Consider the following 19,885-nt stretch of genomic DNA (forward strand, 5'->3'; position numbering starts at 1 on the left):
AAAAGAAAAAAAAAGAAAATGTGTTGGCACAACTAATGAAAGTTCTTTTTTTTTATTTTCTACACAATAGATATCAAATTTCCGAAGAACAATGGAAGAGACGAAAACTTAACGAGCCGGACTCTGTGAAGACCGGGGATGAGCGTCAAATAATACGCGTTGCGCAACAACAGCAAACGCAGCAGCAACAGCAACATCAGTCATCGGGAAAGCAGCAGTACCATTCGGTCGAACCGGTTTCGCCACCAGAGGCAACCACCAATCATTATGAACGTCGCTTCTACGAATCGAGCACTGCCACATCCACTTCCGGAACTCCCTCCAACAAGTCGCATTTGTTCGATTACGTGAAGAACAGGATCGTCGAGTGTATGCGTACTGCGGATGACAAAACGGGCGGTGGTGGCGGCGGCGATGGTGGTGCAGGTCCCGATAGAAATGGAGGTGGAAATTCCGTCGTTAAGACAGAAAAGGATGAACAAGGGGTTAGTGTGGAGAGGAGCCCATCGAGTGGCGGTGGCGGCGGCGGAAGTAGTGGTGGCGGAGGCGGCGGCGGTGGCAACGGCGGTAACGGCGGTGGCGGCAGCAACAGCGGCGGTAGTGGCAGCAGTGGTGGCGGCGGTGGCAACAACAGCGGAAGCAATGAGATGGTGGTTGATTCGGATACAAGTGGACCGAATCTAACCTCTCGTGAACAACCACCACCACCGCCTACACCCGCAGCTACCACCACGTTCTATCCGTTTAGTGCGCTAGGGGTACACACAGGACCACCCCCAGCCCCGCCATCCGTCACAGCTACAACTGCCTCTGTGACGAAATCGGAACAGATGCAAGCCGAGCCGGCGCCGTTGCTCTCCTCGCAATACGAGCCACTCTCAGACGAGGATTGATAGTCCTTTATAACTGCTCAGCGCTATAACTGTTCTTACGCTAAACTGGCATACGCTAGCACGACGATGCACGGCAATTACGGATGCAGCAGAGAGATGCTGTGGCATATGTCTTTTTAGGATACTCGCAGATGATCATCGATTATGAAATAATGATTGATTGTATTGGACGATTTATCGACGCTTTACGGGCAATCAGAAGCCACACTGCGTTCATATCGGTCGCCAAATCCTAATCTAATTTAAGAGACTTCTTTTTATATATACGCATATATATGTATTTATATATATATATATGCATATGCATATGTAGATATATATATAAATATGAGAATTTGCGATCTCCAACGAGGTAAGTGGAGAAGTATGATGTTTTAAAGTCCCACACATATTGTTGTTTTACAAACTCTTTGTAATTTCATTGTATTTTTAGTCAAAGATCATTCCCGCGTTACACAAAGAGAGGTAAACATTAACGAAACGAATACTTGATTTTATTTACCTTCTCGCGGTGTTACGCTGGCTTTCAGTTATATACATAGCGACGAATAGTTTTATCTAATAATTAGTTATTTGCGATGTATAATTTATAATGCCAATATGGTCATTAAAGTTATCTGTATAAATATATGTATATGTACGTCACCGTGGAAAACCGATTACATTTGATCGCCGTGATTTTGATAGGCTCCTTTTTTTTAAAATCTCGCGAGTTAACTGTATAGGTTCGGATTTTAGTTTAGCTAAATTTTATGAATGCGATAGTTTCAAAAGGAAAACGTTACATAATCGTTAAATAACATGTACTCACCTATACATATACATATTTTTCAATTTTTAGGTTTTTCGATACTCGCAGATGTATATGTGTACGTTAGCGTTTCATTTAGCAAAGGAAATCCGGGATCGACACTCGATATATATATTCATTCTATTTCGTATATGTACTAATATACCGAGTGCGCGAAACTTTAGTCGTTTGATCGAGGTGAATTTATTATTTTTTATGTTGACTTGGGCTTGATCAGTCCGCAAAAAGACGTCGGTATACGCGCAAGCATTCGATCTGTGAAACATCTAGGTCTATATATGTATATCCCATATGTTCACAATACAGACGCTTCTTTTGTACATAATTGAAAAAAATATATCTAATCGTTAAGCGGTAATAATATACAACGCTGATGAGGGCGTGCGTGTTTTTATTTGGAATGAGTCTGTGATGTATCTGGGATTAATAGGTTCAACTGTGTTACATACCAGTGCAAAATATAGCCTATAGTCCGAACTGAAGATGAGAGAAAGAGAGAGAATGAGAGGAGAGAAAGAGAAAGAATGAGAGAAGGAAAGAAAGAGAAAGAAAAAAAGCGCGAGATACGTCGAGGAAAATGTCGTACAACGTATTCTAATACGTGTGGGTAAATCGAGAGGATTAATCGAGATATTCTGGCGACGGGAATCAACTTTCGATGATCGTTCTCATCTTGGTGAGGTGGGTTTGAGAAAACAAGAAAAAAAAATCGTAACACAAAGTGTGTTGTACATAGTATATAGTACATATTAATTTCTAAGTTGAACAAGTAATATGGCTAGATAATCCGTACACGCTATTGTATAAGGAGTTTAGGTTTAGTGATAAAATCGACGTAGCCAGCATTTAGGAGTTTAAACAGCCACGAACTGATTTTAGGGGAAGAAGCTTTCTCCCGGACTTTACTTATTAAAATAAATGACGGCAAAACAAACATGCAAGCGATTAAATTGATGGAATTATCATTCGCGAAGCGAAATTGGATGTAGATTTATTTTATCTGTTTCAAACAAATCTGAGAGAAAGAAAGAGAGAATGAAAGAGAAAAAGAGAGAGAGAGAATGAGAGAAAGAGAGAGAGAATGTACGCTCTAACACATACACAACGCACAACACACAACACATACACGTATACATGCATACTTTTTATACAGCCTAATTTTATATTTGTAGCTTCAACTGTTTTGCGATCTGCGCCTTGTTTCTTCGCCATCGTGATACCTTACGAATTCTTCAAACGTCACCGCGAGAATTACTTCTTTCAATCACGTCATGAGTCGCCGCTTCTGCCAGAACGCGCTCTATTATATATATTCCGTATCATTTCGGACGACTGAGATATCAAGACTACAAAGATTTGCTGTACAAAGACGACTGCCTCCATTCGCACGCCAGCGATCAGATAATTAACTCTCGTTCATTTGTATTTTCACTTTGTATCTTTGATACAGCACGTGTATCCTTGGTACAGATATTATTCTCTGTTTAACTTATCTTGTGTTTCTTTTTATTCTCTTATTATTTTCAATAACAAGCGTCCTGATAAGGTTGACTCGTCGATTCTTTTATCCTTCGTATAAAATAATTGAATCAGCCGATATAACTATGTAAATAAGAAAGCACGTTTTAAGAAGAACTTAAAAAAAATGTTATACAATATATCAAAAATTTATATTTTAATTATGCAAATTATATGGTGTAATCATAATTATATTATATAATTAAATAATAAGCTATGTCTTTTTCTTCATTTTTTTGTCGTTTAAAACATGCGGAAAAGATTATATGTACTTTTATCATTTAAAAATAATAGCTTATATAGCACTGAAGATGTAATTACAATGTCGGTGATTTAACTTATTGAAATTATACACTGAGCATTTGAATATTACGCCAAAATTTCACAATTGATTCTTTTACACAGTATGTAACTTGACCGCTTCTTGAGCCTAAATAATGAAGAGAATCGACGAGTTTCAACAAATATTGTACCCTGTCATGGAGACGCGCACCTCCAAGAATTTTTCATTGTACAAAACATAAATTGTTGAGATCCTGAAAAAAAACCGTCGAATGCTTCCAGAGTATAAGTGGAGATGGAATATATAGATCGTATAGATATATGCACACATACAGATACACATGTATACACATACTGAAGCGAATTAATCTAGTTAGCCCGAGGCATGTATAACGTTGCGAACATACAACAACGCGACAGCCGTGACTCCGATCTTCGTACTTCATACTTAGAAGAGTGTCCCCGGCGTCATGTTTCTCCTCTTCGTATAGTACCTGAGCGACACACAGAGCCCGCGTTTAGCGATCGCCCCCGTCGTCGATGAAGCGCGAGAGTGGTGCGAGATTCAAGTCCACAAAGCACGAAAAAAAAGGACGTTTCATATATCATCCTAAAGGAACTTTAGAGAATAGAATAATGCAAGACTCTCGGTGTGTATTCGAATGTTTTCTTTTTTTTTTATTATCACATTTCGTGTGTCTGTTACATTGTTCATTGTAATCTGCTTTATTTATCTGTTACATCTCGTTTATAATAAATTCGTAAGAAAAATACTTGTTGCAAGTGCTGAGGAAAATCGCACCACTCGGGATAAAATCATTCGCGCGAGCGAGGTACACTTTGACCTCAGGAGCAACTTTAAACACAGCGTAAAAGACGGGTCTGCGTGTACATATAAAGCGCAAAACGTACAGGACATACAAACACATATACACACACGTGCAGAGGATAGTTGTGAATTAAACCCCCGCTCTGTTGGAAAGAAAAAAAAATGGACATGTACATATAATGTGTGACATTTAGCGACTATACACGAACTTCCTTTTGTTGGTATCTAGAGAGAGAGAGAGAGAGAGAGATCTTCAGGTTTCAGGTCGAGTTTTTCGTACGGATCGATTATTCACAGGCGATTTTCGTGTATCTCAACAAACTCATCCTCTCTTTGAGAGGAAAAATTCGAATGATTCGTAATTAGTGTGTACAACGGTGATCTAATCTACTTCTTTTTTTTTAAGGTTTGAAGAAATTGTACAACACAATGAAAAGTTATCTTTTTTCTTGTATAAAGATTATTGCATATTTGTTGCCGAAAGCATAGAAATCAATTTTTGTTTATTATATTTATTATAACTATATTTTTTTAGCTTATTTATAGTTATAATTATATAATTATATATATTATAATTATATAACTATACTGTAACACGTAATTCTTGAAATATGTAAATTGATGTAATAAAATGATTATTGAAGTTGACATTTGATCACGATGGTGAATCAAGGTCTAGAAAACGAAACATGGATCAACTTCCCATGACAAATGTTTGAGAAAAGAAAAATGATTTGGATAACTGTTGTCGTGAAGTCTTCAATTACATTTGATTCGAGGGAAATTGTCTGTGCGTAAGCAATCTCAGGTACGATACAGTAACAATAAATGTTAGAAGCGAAGAAAGAGAGAGAGAGAGAGAGAAAGAGAGAGTTAACACCGACGGGGCATCTCTTCCTCGAGAACCAGAGACAGAGACGCGTTTTTCACAGTAAAAAAAAAAAAAAAGACGAGACAAACTTTATCGCTGCAGCTACCGTACGAGTATCATCTAGATTAAAAATTTAGACGACGTGAAAGCGCGAATGTCGCGTGTATATGTACCTAGACTCATTTGTAACACGTCGAGGAAAGATGCTCGACTAATTTGTTCGGTGTATCTATCGTTCGATCCCTACGACGTACGCGGAAGACGACAGCCTGTACATAGTGATATGATAACGCCGAGGTACACACAGCTCCCTCCCGATTGTTGTATCATAATATAATATTAATATTAACAAAAAATAATAATAAACGCATACGGCGCGATCGCAGAATTGTCAAGCTAGGATAAAAGAAGAAAACAAGAAAAGAGAGACGATAAGAAAAGAAGCGAAAGACTCTATCTAAGAAACGTGATTATTATCCACGAAAACACGCTCTGTTAATGCGACTAATTACAAAACAAAGTAACTGAAAATTAATTATAGCGAGCGAGAGCATACCACGCCTACAGTAAAACTACAGATGTAGCATACACGATAATATTATTATCAAAACAGTTCAATGTAAATTGTTATTTTTGTTGAAATAAAAATCACCTCCGTTATAATAAGGAGCATCTTCTCGTTTTCGCCTTTTGATTTCGCTCTGTATCGTTTCTCTCGAACGAGAGTGCAATTCTATCAGAAAATATTTGCGAAATATGACGTGATCGTGAACAAATTCAAGTGAGAAATCAATTTTTTTCGATCGATTGTGAGACTATATCATTATATTGAGAACGTTTATTAAGAAAATTCAATCAAAAAACGTGTAATGATATTCCATTCGAAGATGCAATATATATCGTCTTATCCATGGTAAGATGATAATTATCAGATTGATTTCTTTTTAATCACTTTATTTTATTTTATACAAAGCATACAAAATATACACACATTACAGACATTCTCGTCGCTCCATTGAACAATAACAAAGGTTTTCATTGAAAACGATTACAAAATATTACACAATTCTATATTTATCTTGCATAAAAATAAGGCACGCACGCGTGCGTTCATTTCTTCGCGGTCAAAAACTCATACTTTCATTATTCTTTTATATAAAAATATTATACAATGAGGAATACGTCTAAGTCACTCACACTTAGAAAAAACATGCGCATAGCATTGATAGACGAGGCGTACATGTAAAATTTTAGACAATATTGTCGCTATTATTTAAAATTACATCTATTTTATAAAACCAATTTGTGGGAATTCTGTTGTCAATATTGTAATCGAATATAATAATAATATCCAGAATATTTAAGGAAAAAGGATATATTAAATTAAAAAAAAAAAAAAACAGGTAAGTTATATATAAATCATATTTTATCAGAATATTAATAATAAAAACGATATTTGTCTTCCGATTATCTTGACAATGTTAATTAAAATATGTTCATTATAAATGTTCTTCTCTTTTTGTTTTGAATTCTAAAGCAAATCTAGAATATTAATATAATCAAGACTCATCCTGTATCATAGTTATTAATGTAAATTATGTAAATATGTAGGTATATATAAATAACATTTATTTATAATTATATTGTAAATTATGTAATTATAATTCACATATCCTTTTATTTTTAATTCTTTCAGTCACAGCGCAACATAAGACATCTTTTATATCTTATATTTTTTATTATATCACATATGTATCAATACTATTGAACTTTTTGTTGTTATAAACAAATTAATAAAAAATGATATACTTTTTTACATTAAATTTATTTGTACATGGACTATCGAACGCATTCATGCAAATAGATTTAAATTTCAAGTATTTTAATCCGCTATTTTGAATTTCAGAAGTCTGACAGCAAATTTGAATTCAGTGACTTAACAAATCTATAACAGCATGCATAATGTAAATCCACTTAATCCTCGAAGTGCGTGACTGAAAGAGTTAAGCATCCAACTTATAATAGCAGCTTTACTCGTCACATTATACAAATTAATAAAGACAATTGTTTCCAGAAAGATACGGACGGCTGCACTATCTTGATCGAATAAAATATAGAAATTTTAAAACAAAGTTATTACTATCTAAATTAAGGTTACAATAGTTGCTGCTGCAATGTCTATTGCAATCAATTAAAGATTAACTATAGTTTATAATATGTTCTAAAAAAAATTATTTACACATAATATCTTTTGTTCACACGCACACACACACAAAAGATACGTCAAAGCAATATCCAGTAATTTTCAATAATTTTAGTAATTTGTATTATGAACAAATTATAAAGCTGTTTTTTTCACGTTACGTATCCGAGTAATTGTTTTATAAATTAATATATTCGTGCAAATCAGGTACATGAAATAAACCATGTGTAATACATATTACTTATAAATTTAAGATAAAATAAATAAATCTTCAAAATCTCCAAAAATGTCAACACATACTATTTGTATCTGTGAGTATAATATTACCTCCATGTTTATAATAATATAGGTAACAATTCATGAATCTAATTGCAATGTTTTCATGAAACAAGAAAATACTCTTTTTTTTTTGTTGTAAAACGCAATTTTATATCCTATTTACATCTTTGAATTATGGAACACATACAAGTTATAAATTCTATTTTGTTTTTTTATTTAACCAACATTTGAGAAAACGCAATCTTCTCAGTTCTATTTTAGTCGTAAAGCGTCTTCAAAGTGGATAAAATGGCAATATATATATATATATATATATATATATATATATATATATATATATATATATAATTTAGATTTAGTTAGCAATTCAGCTATTACAATTATTTTACATCTTAGATTCTGTACGTCATTCAAATTATTGAAAATAAAATGTATTTGTGTAAATAATGAAGTAATATTGAAATATTAACATTTATGTGCGCAAGAGTGTTGTGCATACAAGAGGTAGTTTTTTTCTATGGATTTTCAAACAATAAGATAATAGTTCATAAAAATAAAAATATTAATATTTCGTGTATAGCTTTGATGTCATCATTCAATTTGTCAAGCATGCAAATAATTGCATACATTTAATACATGTAGCAAAAGTATCACAGAATCTGTTGTTCTACTATTTGCTCTCAAATATGCATACTTAAAAAATACTGCGTTTAAAAATACTTACTATATTTTTATTACAAATTCTAGTTTTAGTTCTTTTCACAATAAAGTTTATATATGAAAATATGAACTACTTTGCTCGATTCTAAGAATCCATTATTTTATATTAACAATTTGAATTAATATAAAATAATATAACGCGAGTATATTTTTATATCAACTAACGTATAAAAATATATAGTAAATTTATGTAGAGACCTATAATTTTAAAGTAATATGATATCTGATATGAAAGAGTGAAGGAAAGTGGGTTTTGCAGGATACTTGAAAAAAAGGATAGGAAGAGAGCAGAAGGGTGATACGATATAAGATGGGAAATAAAATAAAAGAGGATAGGTATTGGGAGGATAATGAACAGAGGAGAAAATGTAAATTATGTGAAAACGAGATAGAATCATGGGAATATGTACTGGAGAGAGAAGTGTTGGAAAAAGCGAGAGGAAAAATGTTAGCAAAAGGTGACAAGATGTTGAAGAGAGAAGAAAAAGGAAATAGATAAGAGAGGTGGATAAAAAGGGAATGGTGGTAAAGAGAATGAGAAGAGATAAGTAGGAGTGCATAAAAGAAGGATGAATATGGAATAAGGAATGTGCAGAAGATGGAGAAACTGGAAGGTCAGTTGTAAACGGTGACAGAAGTCCTGAGGAAAGAGGTGGTTTAGAGAGAAATTTAGATAGGGGCAAGCAAGACAGTATATATGTATATGTGTGACAGATGATTAGAGAGTAAGCGTGAATTTAGATTTCGAATAATTGTAAGCATAAAAGTTAAGATATAAGAAAAATACGTAGAAATGAAATATGTATATAAGAAAATGTATATAAAATTGTAATCCCCGAAGGAGCAATAAATGTCTCCTGCAATTACTTACCAACAACTTCAAGGCAAGTTATTTCTCTTTCAATAATAATACATTTGTATCTATCAATATACGTGTATGTCGTCAGATAAGAGATAAATACCGATTCGAATATCATCATTCGTAATACGAAGGGTATAATGCATTCCACAAAATAGCTGCGGTCATGAGACCCGTGTAAGTAAATATGCTGGCCCACCAAATAAATTTCTCCCAAGTTTGTACCTCAAGATTTCGGAGAATATTTATGCCTACTAGAAGACCTGCTATAGCGCCAGCCAAATGAGCCACGTAGCCGATTTGGTCGTGGGTATCGAGTACGTAACGATTATACACGGCTTGACCGACATCGACACTTGTGATAACGAGGAACACTAATAATTGTAGCACGGCAAATTCCATTTGCGACCAGTTCATTATGATAGTCGCTACGTGAGCAGTGATTAGCGCGTAAACTCCGCCCGATGCACCGGCCAGATAAACCGTCGGATCAGAAACGGACGTACCGAGAGAACCGGCCAAGACTCCAGCTATGTATATTATCAATACTCTCCACCATTTGTGAACCATTTCTAGTGGAATACCCAACATAATTTGTACCAGTAGATTAACCACCAAATGAAAGACTCTGTCAAATACAAAAGAAATTATAAACGTTAAAATAATTCATTCTTAATATATTTCTTGGAAATTCGCGAGTTATGTAAAGTGGAAGTATTATACATACCCGACGTGTACAAACATGTATGTAAGATACCGCCAGGCTTCGTATCTCTTGTGCGGATTATAAATAAATAACTGAGCCGCTGGTCCTTCTACAGAAAGAGATTTGTGCTTAATCACATCATACATGAACAAAATGATTTCTATTATCGATATGATTATCATTGCTACAGCCGGCGGTCGACAACTGTACTCTTCTTCGTACAGTCCATCTGGATAGTCGCTAGAGTACAGAGAAGATTCCGTTATTGTACTTGTTTGTTGTTGTAGACCAGTAAAACGTGCAGAACGGCTGAGTCTTTTACTAATCATAGCAGCCTGGGGAGAATCACCAAAGCTCGAAGGAGGAGGAGAAGGTGGTGCGTGCATTACAATACTGATTTGTCGTTGGGGATAATACCTCGAGCCTACAGAAGTTTGCCGTAACGCGCGGATTGGTCGTTGAGGTACCACACAGTGAACGTATCGTTGCACAAGATGTCCAAATATACCCTGCATGTCCTTTCTATGGATCTGAATGTAACAAAAAGAAACTATAATTAGAAATCTCCAAAATCTATGCTTTACTAAGGAAATACGAAAGGAGAAAAACAAGATATGATTCACAATATCCTATGGAATTGAGAAAATCTTGACTAACCATTGCTATGAATTCTGGATATTCCAAGTAACCAGATTCATCCAGATCCGATTTATGCATTATCGTGCGGACTACTCCAGCAGGGATGTCCTTGCAAAATTCTGGACCTTGTATCATTGCTTTTAGTTCTTGTAATGATATCTTTCCATCTCCATCAAGATCATACTTTTCAAAAATAGCTTTCCAATGCTGTAAAATAAATAATAATTTAATAAATGATTATTTTGGCATACCAAAATGTTTAGCAGATATTATAATTTGTTTAGCAATAATGTATCAATAGCTACAGAAGTTTCTATGAATACATATACTTTTTCTTACAAACATGAATCATACATTTAAGCTTGTTAATTCCCGAATGAGTCATTTGTAAGGGAAACTAAGCTTGCAAAAGAAATAATTGTAAAAAAGAGTAAGAGAAAGAAAAGAAGAAACATTTAAATAATATGATAAACACGTATATATATAATAAAAAATAAAAAATATTTTTACATAATTTTTCAATTATATCATTTGATACATTTTGTATAAAGCAAGAAAATTTAATATTTAAAAAAAAATCATCTCTTGAAAAGATTTGCATTTATGTCATTGATTTTTGGTAGCAATAACAAAGATAAAATATCACTTACAGCTTCATTGTACTGCAGTGGGATGGTCACTGCAGTCTCACCCTCCCGATTAGTCGTCATCCTTATCAATTTGAAACCTCTGTAAAGTAAACATTAGATAGATATCAGTACAAGTTTCTATGTTTTAATAAAGTTTTGTAAGCTTCAGTAATCAATATATTGCAGTTGTTAAAACTATAATGGCATAATAGATCTCTCACTCTTCCAGCTTTCTGTCTCTGAATTGCGCCTCTTGCTATCGGGTGTCTACTTACTAACGGTAAGAGATCTACGTAGGAGAAGGGGTCTCGAGAGAATGCCGAGGAGGCAGAATCCTGACTCCTAGAAGACCGTATCGCAAGGCGGACGCCATGCGGCGACGATCGTGTGTAACAATCAGATACGGGACGCAAGAAACACGTTTTACCTGACGAACCGTTACCTGACGAACCGGACACAAAGAGATGTCAACGTATGCGAGGTGATTCGCTCGCTCGCTCGCTCGCTCGCTCACACGAGGAGAAGGTGTGACTCGCCCCGTTCGGCGAGAGATATCCGGCGAGAGTTACTCTGCTCGAGAGATAGGCCACGAGCCACTATGAGCCACTACGACCACCCGCACGCACTTGCGCCGCCCGTCATTAGATCTTGCGATCTATCGAACGGTCACTCGTATTATCCGATAACGTCGCGATGACACATTTGCCCTTATCTCTCACGACTCTCACTGATATTGCGGCGCGGGCGCGGGTAGTCGATTAGGGACGTACCGCGCCATGCCGCGTTGCGTGGCGTCCTGTCAATGACGTCATGAACATCGCGGAACCATGCCGTCGTTCCACCTGTTGGTCATCCGCGTGCGGAGCGTATCCCGTTTGTAACGCTACGATGCGCGCGGAGCGCGTGCGCTATTGCCAAATTCTATGTATACACGTATGTACACGACGTATACATCTAACGTACGTACCCTAACCTTCAAGGTTCGGAGCAAGCTGCAAATCGCTCACCGAGCACCGATGAGGGGGAAAGCTCGAGAGCTCACTGTCCGGAAAACCTTGAGAGGGAGTCGCGGGAGGAGGACGAAGCGCGTCACTGACCTTTACCTCTTCGCTATACCTCTTTTTCTCCTCTCTCTCTCTCTCTCTCTTCCCGGGATCGATTTTCCGCGATCGATCTCTCAGAGGCAGGTAAAGGCGGGCGGGCAGGAAACAAGCAGGCAAGCAGGTGTCGAGAGCGAGCGAGCGAGCGAGAGTTAACGGTACCGTTTCGAATGGCTCGAGCGTCCTTTTGCCGAGTCGCGACGACAGCCGGGGGACACTCGGCGAAGAGACGCGCGCGAGAATTGGACGCTCGCTGGAAAGTGTATCGTGAGGTTAACCGGCCTACTTTTTTTTTGTTCATTTCTTTCGCGCCTTCCGCTTCGAGGAACGAATACTCCGACGTGGGATCCGACAGTCCCAAATTCGGAGCTAACCGAGCTTACCGTACTCTTTCTCTTTTTTATTCTTCCTTTCAATCATACGTACGGGTGGATAGACAATAGTGGTTCTCTTTCATTCTCTTTTTAACCGAACCACTCTGTGTTCTCTATTTTTAGTTGCATGGACACATAAATATACGAGACACGCTAGACATGAATGCTTCAGATCGGAAAGAGAAAGATTTTCTACTGTTGAAACCGCTTGTCTTTTTTTTTGTAGATACAGGATGTATCCTAGACAATTCAAGGTTTTTGCGAGGCAACGCACGTCGAAGCTGTTACGCCGGTCGTTTAATAGCACGTACGGAGAAGACGCCCGTGTTCCGAGGAATACACCTAATCGCGACAAAGTCCCCGGCATCGAACGTTTACCGAGATATACATTCATCGACGTGGCGCATGGCTCTGACTCATTGGAAACTTGCTAATGAAGCTATTAAAAAAAATAGAGAGACTGATCTTTACATGCATGCGATGTAAAAAATATGCCCTGTCACGATTACACGTATTGTTCATGTGCAATGCAAATCTAAAGAAGATGCATTTTTCATGTCAACGGCGATATTTTTTCAATTTTAACAAACGAAGATATTTTCTTCTTTCCTACGGCACACGGATTTCGCGATGACGATGCTCTACGTATGCATGTATGTACTATAGGTGTGCCGTGCCGCCAGCGGCGAGGTTGCCTAGCGACGTGACGAATCAACAAACGAATCAGCCGAGATCATTGACAGCCGCCGTAGCTTATTTTGCGTGTTCCGCACCACAGTTCCAATTCTATTTTGTAACAACAATCAGAGCGACATCCGTGTAACATCGCGCGACGACTTCAGGATGACGCGCGAGAAAGAAAGGATGAAGATAGCGGCGAGCTACAGAGTGAACGAACCGATAAACAATTTGAAGATAAGGTGCGAGACTTCTGTATTTAAACACGCTAGACGTACAGAAATTGAAACCGCAGTATTCACCGAAGCAAATTCGATTATACAGAGATATTTCTTCTTGTTAAATTGTATTTTATCTTCTGCCTTTTCGTATATGCGACATATGTATATATTTAATTCTAAATTAATTTTAATTCTAAATCAAAACTTTAATTAGAATCTTTAATTTAAAAATTTACAAGAGAGAATATTGAACATAATATAAAAAATAAAGCTGCAATTATGCTCGTAAAAATTTCCGCGATAAGAATAGCACATATGACAAAGCTAAATCAACGGCAGACTTTCGAAGGCTAGAAAAGTGGCTATATGATGTGTTGACTATTTATCACATGGATCCATTAAGCCTGCACCCGAGAGTAGCAAGGAGGTTTATGTAATCGATTAAAAGAACAAGCTTTTATTATTCCTCATTTAAGTGCTAATTCACATGATTATGATATATGGAGAATTATGAAACTTTTTATTCCTACTCAATTTTATAAAAAAAGATCAATCGACATAAATCTCTCTGTGCATACGTAGGAATAAAAAATATTATATTATACTCGAATATGATGGATATTGAATTAATCTTCGTATTGCAGAAAATTCCATATTCCCAACTTCGTGAAGAGTAACCAAAGACCCGAAGGTTGAAGACGAAGGAGAGAGCATACTTGTTTGATGCGATAATATAAACCTCCGACGTCGAGACGTTATGTAACTAGCCTGCATGTACTCCGACCACCTTTTCCACCTTCATTTATCATCACTGACATTCACGTCGGCGATTATATCATTTGTTTCGAGATAATGAGATTTCCGTGTTTTTCGAATTAATTCGTTATTTTTTGGAGGAATGTTGAAGAAGCTTGTGAACGTTTTTTAATTTTGGCGACGTCGTCCTTGTAGCAAACGATGACAAATTTTTAGAAAATTTATGGAGAATTATTTCATTTACTGAGACACGTAAAAGATTTAATCAAAAATACGTGGAAAAATGTTCAGACTGAGAAATTATCTCTTAACAATTTAACAAGATACATTCGAGATACTTCTGTCACGTGTTTGTCTTCTTTATAGTACTGTGAAAATTGTACAAGTTTCTCATGTAAGAATTAAGTAACGCTTTTAATTTTTTTCATAATTTTTTCATTTTTTTCAATTTTTGAATAATTTATAATCACAGAGCGAGTGGCGAAATCGCGATTGAATCTCTCGGCCTACACACCCGCAGAATTCTCAAGGAATGAATTGTGGGCATCTGGCCGCGAATCACCTTTTCCGAATTACACCAGACTTCATTTCCAGGCGTTCATTTGTTGTTTCAGAGTGCGAGTCGTGCAGGAGAGGTCCCCGCTGGCCAAGTTGCTGGCCGAGGAATCCGTCGAGGAGGGCGGCGAGACCAGAGACTCCAACTTCTTGGAGGAGGAGGACCATATTTTTAGCTGGCAAGACAAGGTATTCGGCCCGTTCGAGATCGATTTCTATGCGGACGAGAAGAATTGCCTGACCGAACGTCAGCGAGAGTACCACCGACGTATACGCGATGAGCAACTGCAGGGTGCACGCTTGTACTCGTACACGGAAAACGACACCTACTACGCCGATGACGACCTCCTGACGACGCCTTACAGGCAGGGGATCGAATTTAATTATTAAATATCGCACGGACGTTTGTCATTCGATCGTCAAGAGTTGCGGCAAAATTTTTATTTTTAAGTAAAACGTCAACATCTTTTTTTTTTAACGAATTTACGAATTAAAGGATTAGAAACAAAATAGACATGAAGAATAATCTATATTGTGATTCACGCTTCTCCATGTTTCTAAAAACGAAAAGGCTCCTCTGTACAATACGAGAATTCTTTTTTCATTTCAAGATCAAGAAAGATGAAGATTTATATATTTTTAAAGTTGTTACGTATCGAGCTCGGAATGTTGAAAAACATTGGAGAACGTGGGTTTCAGTTCCTTCTTCCGTCTCTCGTAACTTTCGAAAATTGTAAACATTTATATTTTCGCTCGTAGATCGTATCTGTCGGTGAAAAATCAAACCGCGTTGCCGACCATGCGGAATCGCAAGTCCTTCCAGGAGCGATATAATAAGAACGTGGTGGATGACAGAAGCACGGATACCCAGATTCGATCGAATCATTATCTCTATACCGAACGTAGCACCATGCACGTGATGGCCGATTTGTCGCGCAAGGACGAGCCCGGCGCGACCGGCATTGCTGCCGCCGGGTCGACGGACTCGGAGACGCTGCTCTGCACGGTGATTTACGACAAGGCGCGCAAGCTGTTGACGATTAGCCCCGATTTCACGGTCGACGACGAGCACGAACGGCATTACAACGTCACCAACGGTTACGGTGTCAGATTTAATTATCGCATCGAGCACGTTTCCGAGGAGCGAACGGCGCTGGAATTGCAGGAGCACCGCGAGGACGCGCGCCGTGTAAGTATGCGGCTATTTACGACGCGTATTACGATCGGCATACCAAACTTTCGCGTCATCGCGTGCGCACCGATCAAAAAGACGGTCTTTTCGTGGAAAGACCAATCTCGGCATTCCCGAGCGACGTACGTTTATTTGCCCCCGCAACGCAGCTACATTAATATCCGATAATTCTTTCCGCTCTGACTCATTTCTCTCTTTCTCTGTTTCTCTCTCTCTCTTTCTTTCTCTCTTTCTCTCTCTCTTGCTTTCGCTTTCTTTCAAACTTCTGGATAATGCAGTACTATTTATAATTTATTAATAGTTAACAGTTGATTTTAATTAAAAATTAATATGATAATATATCCCGTAATAATTTTGAAAATCTATTTCGAGTATCACTTCGATGAGAGAAAAACAGTGAATTACAAAATTAAAAGGCTTTTATATATTTTTTTCTATTTTGCTTAAATTAATACTTTATTTTCATTTATTATTATCGGAGTTTCTAATTTTAGATATATTGCATCATTGCAATATATAGTCATGCTTATAGTCGAGAATTGAAAATGTGAGCTGTATAACTTTGAGAATAATATTGCTCAACAAATTTCTACATTAGTTCCAGATGTATGTAACATTACGCTAGTCACCATTACTTTGCAAAAAACTATCGACACTAAGAGGCGTGTGTGGCGCAAATAATTACGGTATTTCACAACAATGATACTATTGCTATTAAGAAAACCATTTTTACAATGTTTTTTACAAATTTTTGGAAAACATTTTTATTTAATTTTTTTTTTTAATATATTGATATGTGAAAAATAAGAAAATTGCACTCTATTGAGAGTTGTCGGATTGCGACAATATATGATACAATAATTAATTAATAAACTTTTTTTAAATTAGAAAAATGCATAGAAGATATTGCAATTACATACAATAAATCAATTGCATGATACTGAACCAACATAATTATATTCGTATTACATCATATATATTAATAATGTATTTTACTTTGAAAGTTCAAGTAGTCGTTTTTACTATTTGTAGAAGCAGTTCTCGATTATGCGGTAACGTCTGATCAAGTATGGGCAATCGCGACGCGGCACGTGGAGAGTCGCAGGCGACGCTGTTTATCGGATGTTTATCAAATTGGACAGGCGCGTTGAAGCAATTTGATGTACGCTCGCGCTTACAAGTTCTATCGCTGCTTGCCAGCGAAAAAAAAAACCCAGCGAAAAAACCTGCGATACCAGTGCGACTAGAAGTCCGTCGTTCGGACCTGATACCAGTCTGGTATCAGGATGTTGCGACAAGCGTTTCGCGTTCGCTTGCGTGAGCGCGCATCGAAAAGCTTTTGCCGGTTTGCTTAGAAAGTGGAGGAAAAAAAAAATAGAAAAGAAGACGAACGAATGCGTACGTACCCCACATAGGAAATTTCCGAGATCTGACGCATTGCTCGCTGCGGATAGAACATGATCGCTGTTATGTACACTGTAACTGTCCCCGGACACACTCGGCACGAATTACGGCATCTTCACGGAAAATCCGTCAGTTCATCGATGTTCTTTCCCTCTTCCGGTCATTCAAGACACACCCAGCTTGTTTGCGGCCTATTGATCCCCTCGTCATACTTTCGGGCATGATAGAACAGCCAGCGAGACCGCGCTCTTGCTAATCGGCATACATTAATGATAATCACGGCGCGTGCGTTTGTGTTTCTTTACAAAGGCGCGCACGTGTCCGCCGAGCCGAGTTGATCACTGCACTTCCTACGATCGACTGAATCCTATGGTTCTCCGGCTCCGGCTGTCCTCTTGAACGCTCTCTCTCTTCCATGAGGCTGTATGTAGCGCTATCAGCCTATACGTGTGTATATACAGTTTATACGTGCACAGTGGGGCAGGAATATATCTGCGAACGTAGAAGCGGCTTTCGCACACACTATCCTACGGCAGCAGCCTACACTTCGCTTTATCACTGCATTTGGTTGCAAAGCGGCGGGGATTAGTGAATTTTGTTTCGCGCGCTATTAGAGATAGTTACCATATGCATCGTTGCGAGGACTTGTCGAAATCCTGTCTTGTAAATTAAATAAGCTGAATCTTTGAATATTTAATTGATTTTTATTATTAAAAATCATTTTTTTAGTCTTTTAATATAAAGAGAAATTGATACGAATGATTACGAATTAATCTATAATGATTTCTTATAAAAAATTTGTATTTTTTTCAAGTAATAAGATATGCAAAGAAATATACAAATTGGACGTGTGCAATTTGCATTTTACGTATATTTTAAGGATAAATTATTAAGGATAAATTAATTGTTAATAAAATATTTAGCAATTAAGTTAATATTTAATTAAATATTATTTTGCAGGAAGTACAACAGCAACTTGCTTACAAAGAAACAGAGTTGTACAAGGAATTACAATTACCACCAGCGGGTTTATCTACACTATTCATATGCTTGGATATTGCGTCAGCTCACGGTTTTTCTTACGACGGATTGTTCGTTACCTATTTCATCGATTTGCCACAACATTGGAGTACAAAACAAAAAGAAAGATTATTTGGCAGAACTCAGAAAAGCCGTTTAGAAAATAGAACGGCGTATTTTAGTTATTGTACAGACATATCCTTGCATCATCCGTCAAATGAATTTCAACAATTAAGCGACGATGCATTGTCACGTTGGCCTCGTTTATTGCTCTCCGCAGCATCTCTGGATAGTTGGACCAGGTAATTACTTCTATGTGAAAAATCTCGATTGTTTCTCGATATTTATTTTTGTATTTTTTATTCAGTAGAAAAATTCTATATTATATTTTATACTTTTACACATCTTTTTTCTATTTGTCAGTAATATTGTGATCTACAGAAAATTGATTTGTTTTAATTTAGGTATCGAATAGAAGGTTACGCAGCATTGCCAATACCAATGACGCCTGGCAGATACGAATTTACAGTTTCTACATGGCGTGCGAAAGGAAGTATTATTGATACATTGAGACGATTTTTTGTTGGTGGTTCTTACGAGCTCGAGGATATAACATATTGTGGTATTCCAATGAATCACGAGGGCAAAATTTTAGATAAATCAAACTTGAAAGTCGTACCGAGTGGGAATATTAAAATTTATATGAATGTAATACTTCAAAGTGGTAAACATTTCAATCATCAAAGAGATGACTCGGATAAAGTTAGCACCGATACACTTGTAAATAATGTTGAAAATGTTCTTGAACAATTTAAAGCGGCTAAGGAACGCATGATACGAATACGAGCAATGAATTCTAAGCGATAAATTATTTTAGTAATAATTAAGAAGACTGAATAGAATTAGTATTGAGACTTGATTTCATATCAAATAATATATTTAAAATTATATTGTAAGTGAAAATATGATATAAAGTTAATTTTGTATGAAATACAAAAAAGATATGAGATAATTTTATATTATCTGTGTATAATTACTAATAAATTATAATTATGTTATTATAATTAAATGGCAGAATCAATAAAAATGTGAATTACTTGAATATAGATCTGAGCAGCTACAAAGGCTATGTTCCAAAATTTAGTACTGAAAATTTATAATATATGTAACATGAACTATAAATTTTTAGTACTGACAGTATATATTGGAATGCAGCTATAGCATAACTGCTTTTAAAATTTCATGTTTATCGTGCAATTCACGAAGAGTTTTTTTGAGTGAGTTTTGGAACGTATTTACAACAAATTGTCAGCAGAGACCTCTTTCGAAAAAACAAAGAACTTGTA

At 36.6% G+C, this 19,885-nt stretch overlaps 3 protein-coding genes across 10 annotated transcripts in view; 2 read left to right on the plus strand and 1 right to left on the minus strand.

Annotated features, from left to right (window-relative positions):
* The window catches only part of LOC105200946 (nuclear receptor corepressor 1), a 60,944-nt gene extending 55,073 nt beyond the window's left edge, over nt 1-5,871 (plus strand). The window contains 1 exon segment of the mRNA XM_039459635.1: nt 71-5,871. Within this exon segment, the coding sequence (XP_039315569.1) occupies nt 71-893 (823 nt within the window). The 3' untranslated portion in view covers nt 894-5,871.
* A 945-nt stretch (nt 5,872-6,816) lies between these two features.
* LOC105200848 (protein rhomboid) lies at nt 6,817-18,129 on the minus strand. 6 transcript variants are annotated; one of them, XM_011168614.3, is made up of 6 exons: nt 17,522-17,952; nt 11,261-11,339; nt 10,629-10,817; nt 10,389-10,501; nt 9,993-10,211; nt 6,817-9,893 (listed from the first exon to the last, which is right to left on the minus strand). In XM_011168614.3, the coding sequence occupies exons 1-6, from the start codon at nt 17,572-17,574 to the stop codon at nt 9,383-9,385; spliced, it is 1,164 nt and encodes a 387-aa protein (XP_011166916.1). In that variant the 5' UTR covers nt 17,575-17,952; the 3' UTR covers nt 6,817-9,382. The 6 variants fall into 6 exon arrangements, with proteins under 6 accessions (XP_011166916.1, XP_011166915.1, XP_039315586.1 ...); XM_011168613.3 differs by having other exon boundaries at nt 9,993-10,501; nt 17,522-18,129; XM_039459652.1 differs by lacking the exon at nt 17,522-17,952 and adding an exon at nt 12,207-12,424 and having other exon boundaries at nt 9,993-10,501.
* Nucleotides 12,433-19,620, plus strand: LOC105200850 (Meckel syndrome type 1 protein). Of its 3 annotated transcripts, none has more exons than XM_011168621.3 (6): nt 12,433-12,611; nt 12,940-13,633; nt 14,983-15,288; nt 15,683-16,112; nt 18,480-18,841; nt 19,004-19,620. In XM_011168621.3, exons 2-6 carry the CDS (start codon nt 13,557-13,559, stop codon nt 19,404-19,406), a joined length of 1,578 nt encoding a protein of 525 aa, XP_011166923.1. In that variant the 5' UTR covers nt 12,433-12,611; nt 12,940-13,556; the 3' UTR covers nt 19,407-19,620. The 3 variants fall into 3 exon arrangements, with proteins under 3 accessions (XP_011166923.1, XP_011166924.1, XP_039315583.1); XM_011168622.3 differs by having other exon boundaries at nt 12,436-12,723; XM_039459649.1 differs by lacking the exon at nt 12,433-12,611 and having other exon boundaries at nt 12,759-13,633.
* Nucleotides 19,621-19,885: the final 265 nt, after the last annotated feature.

This window comes from Solenopsis invicta, chromosome 2, assembly GCF_016802725.1.
Source record: "Solenopsis invicta isolate M01_SB chromosome 2, UNIL_Sinv_3.0, whole genome shotgun sequence".
Taxonomy (NCBI): domain Eukaryota; kingdom Metazoa; phylum Arthropoda; class Insecta; order Hymenoptera; family Formicidae; genus Solenopsis; species Solenopsis invicta.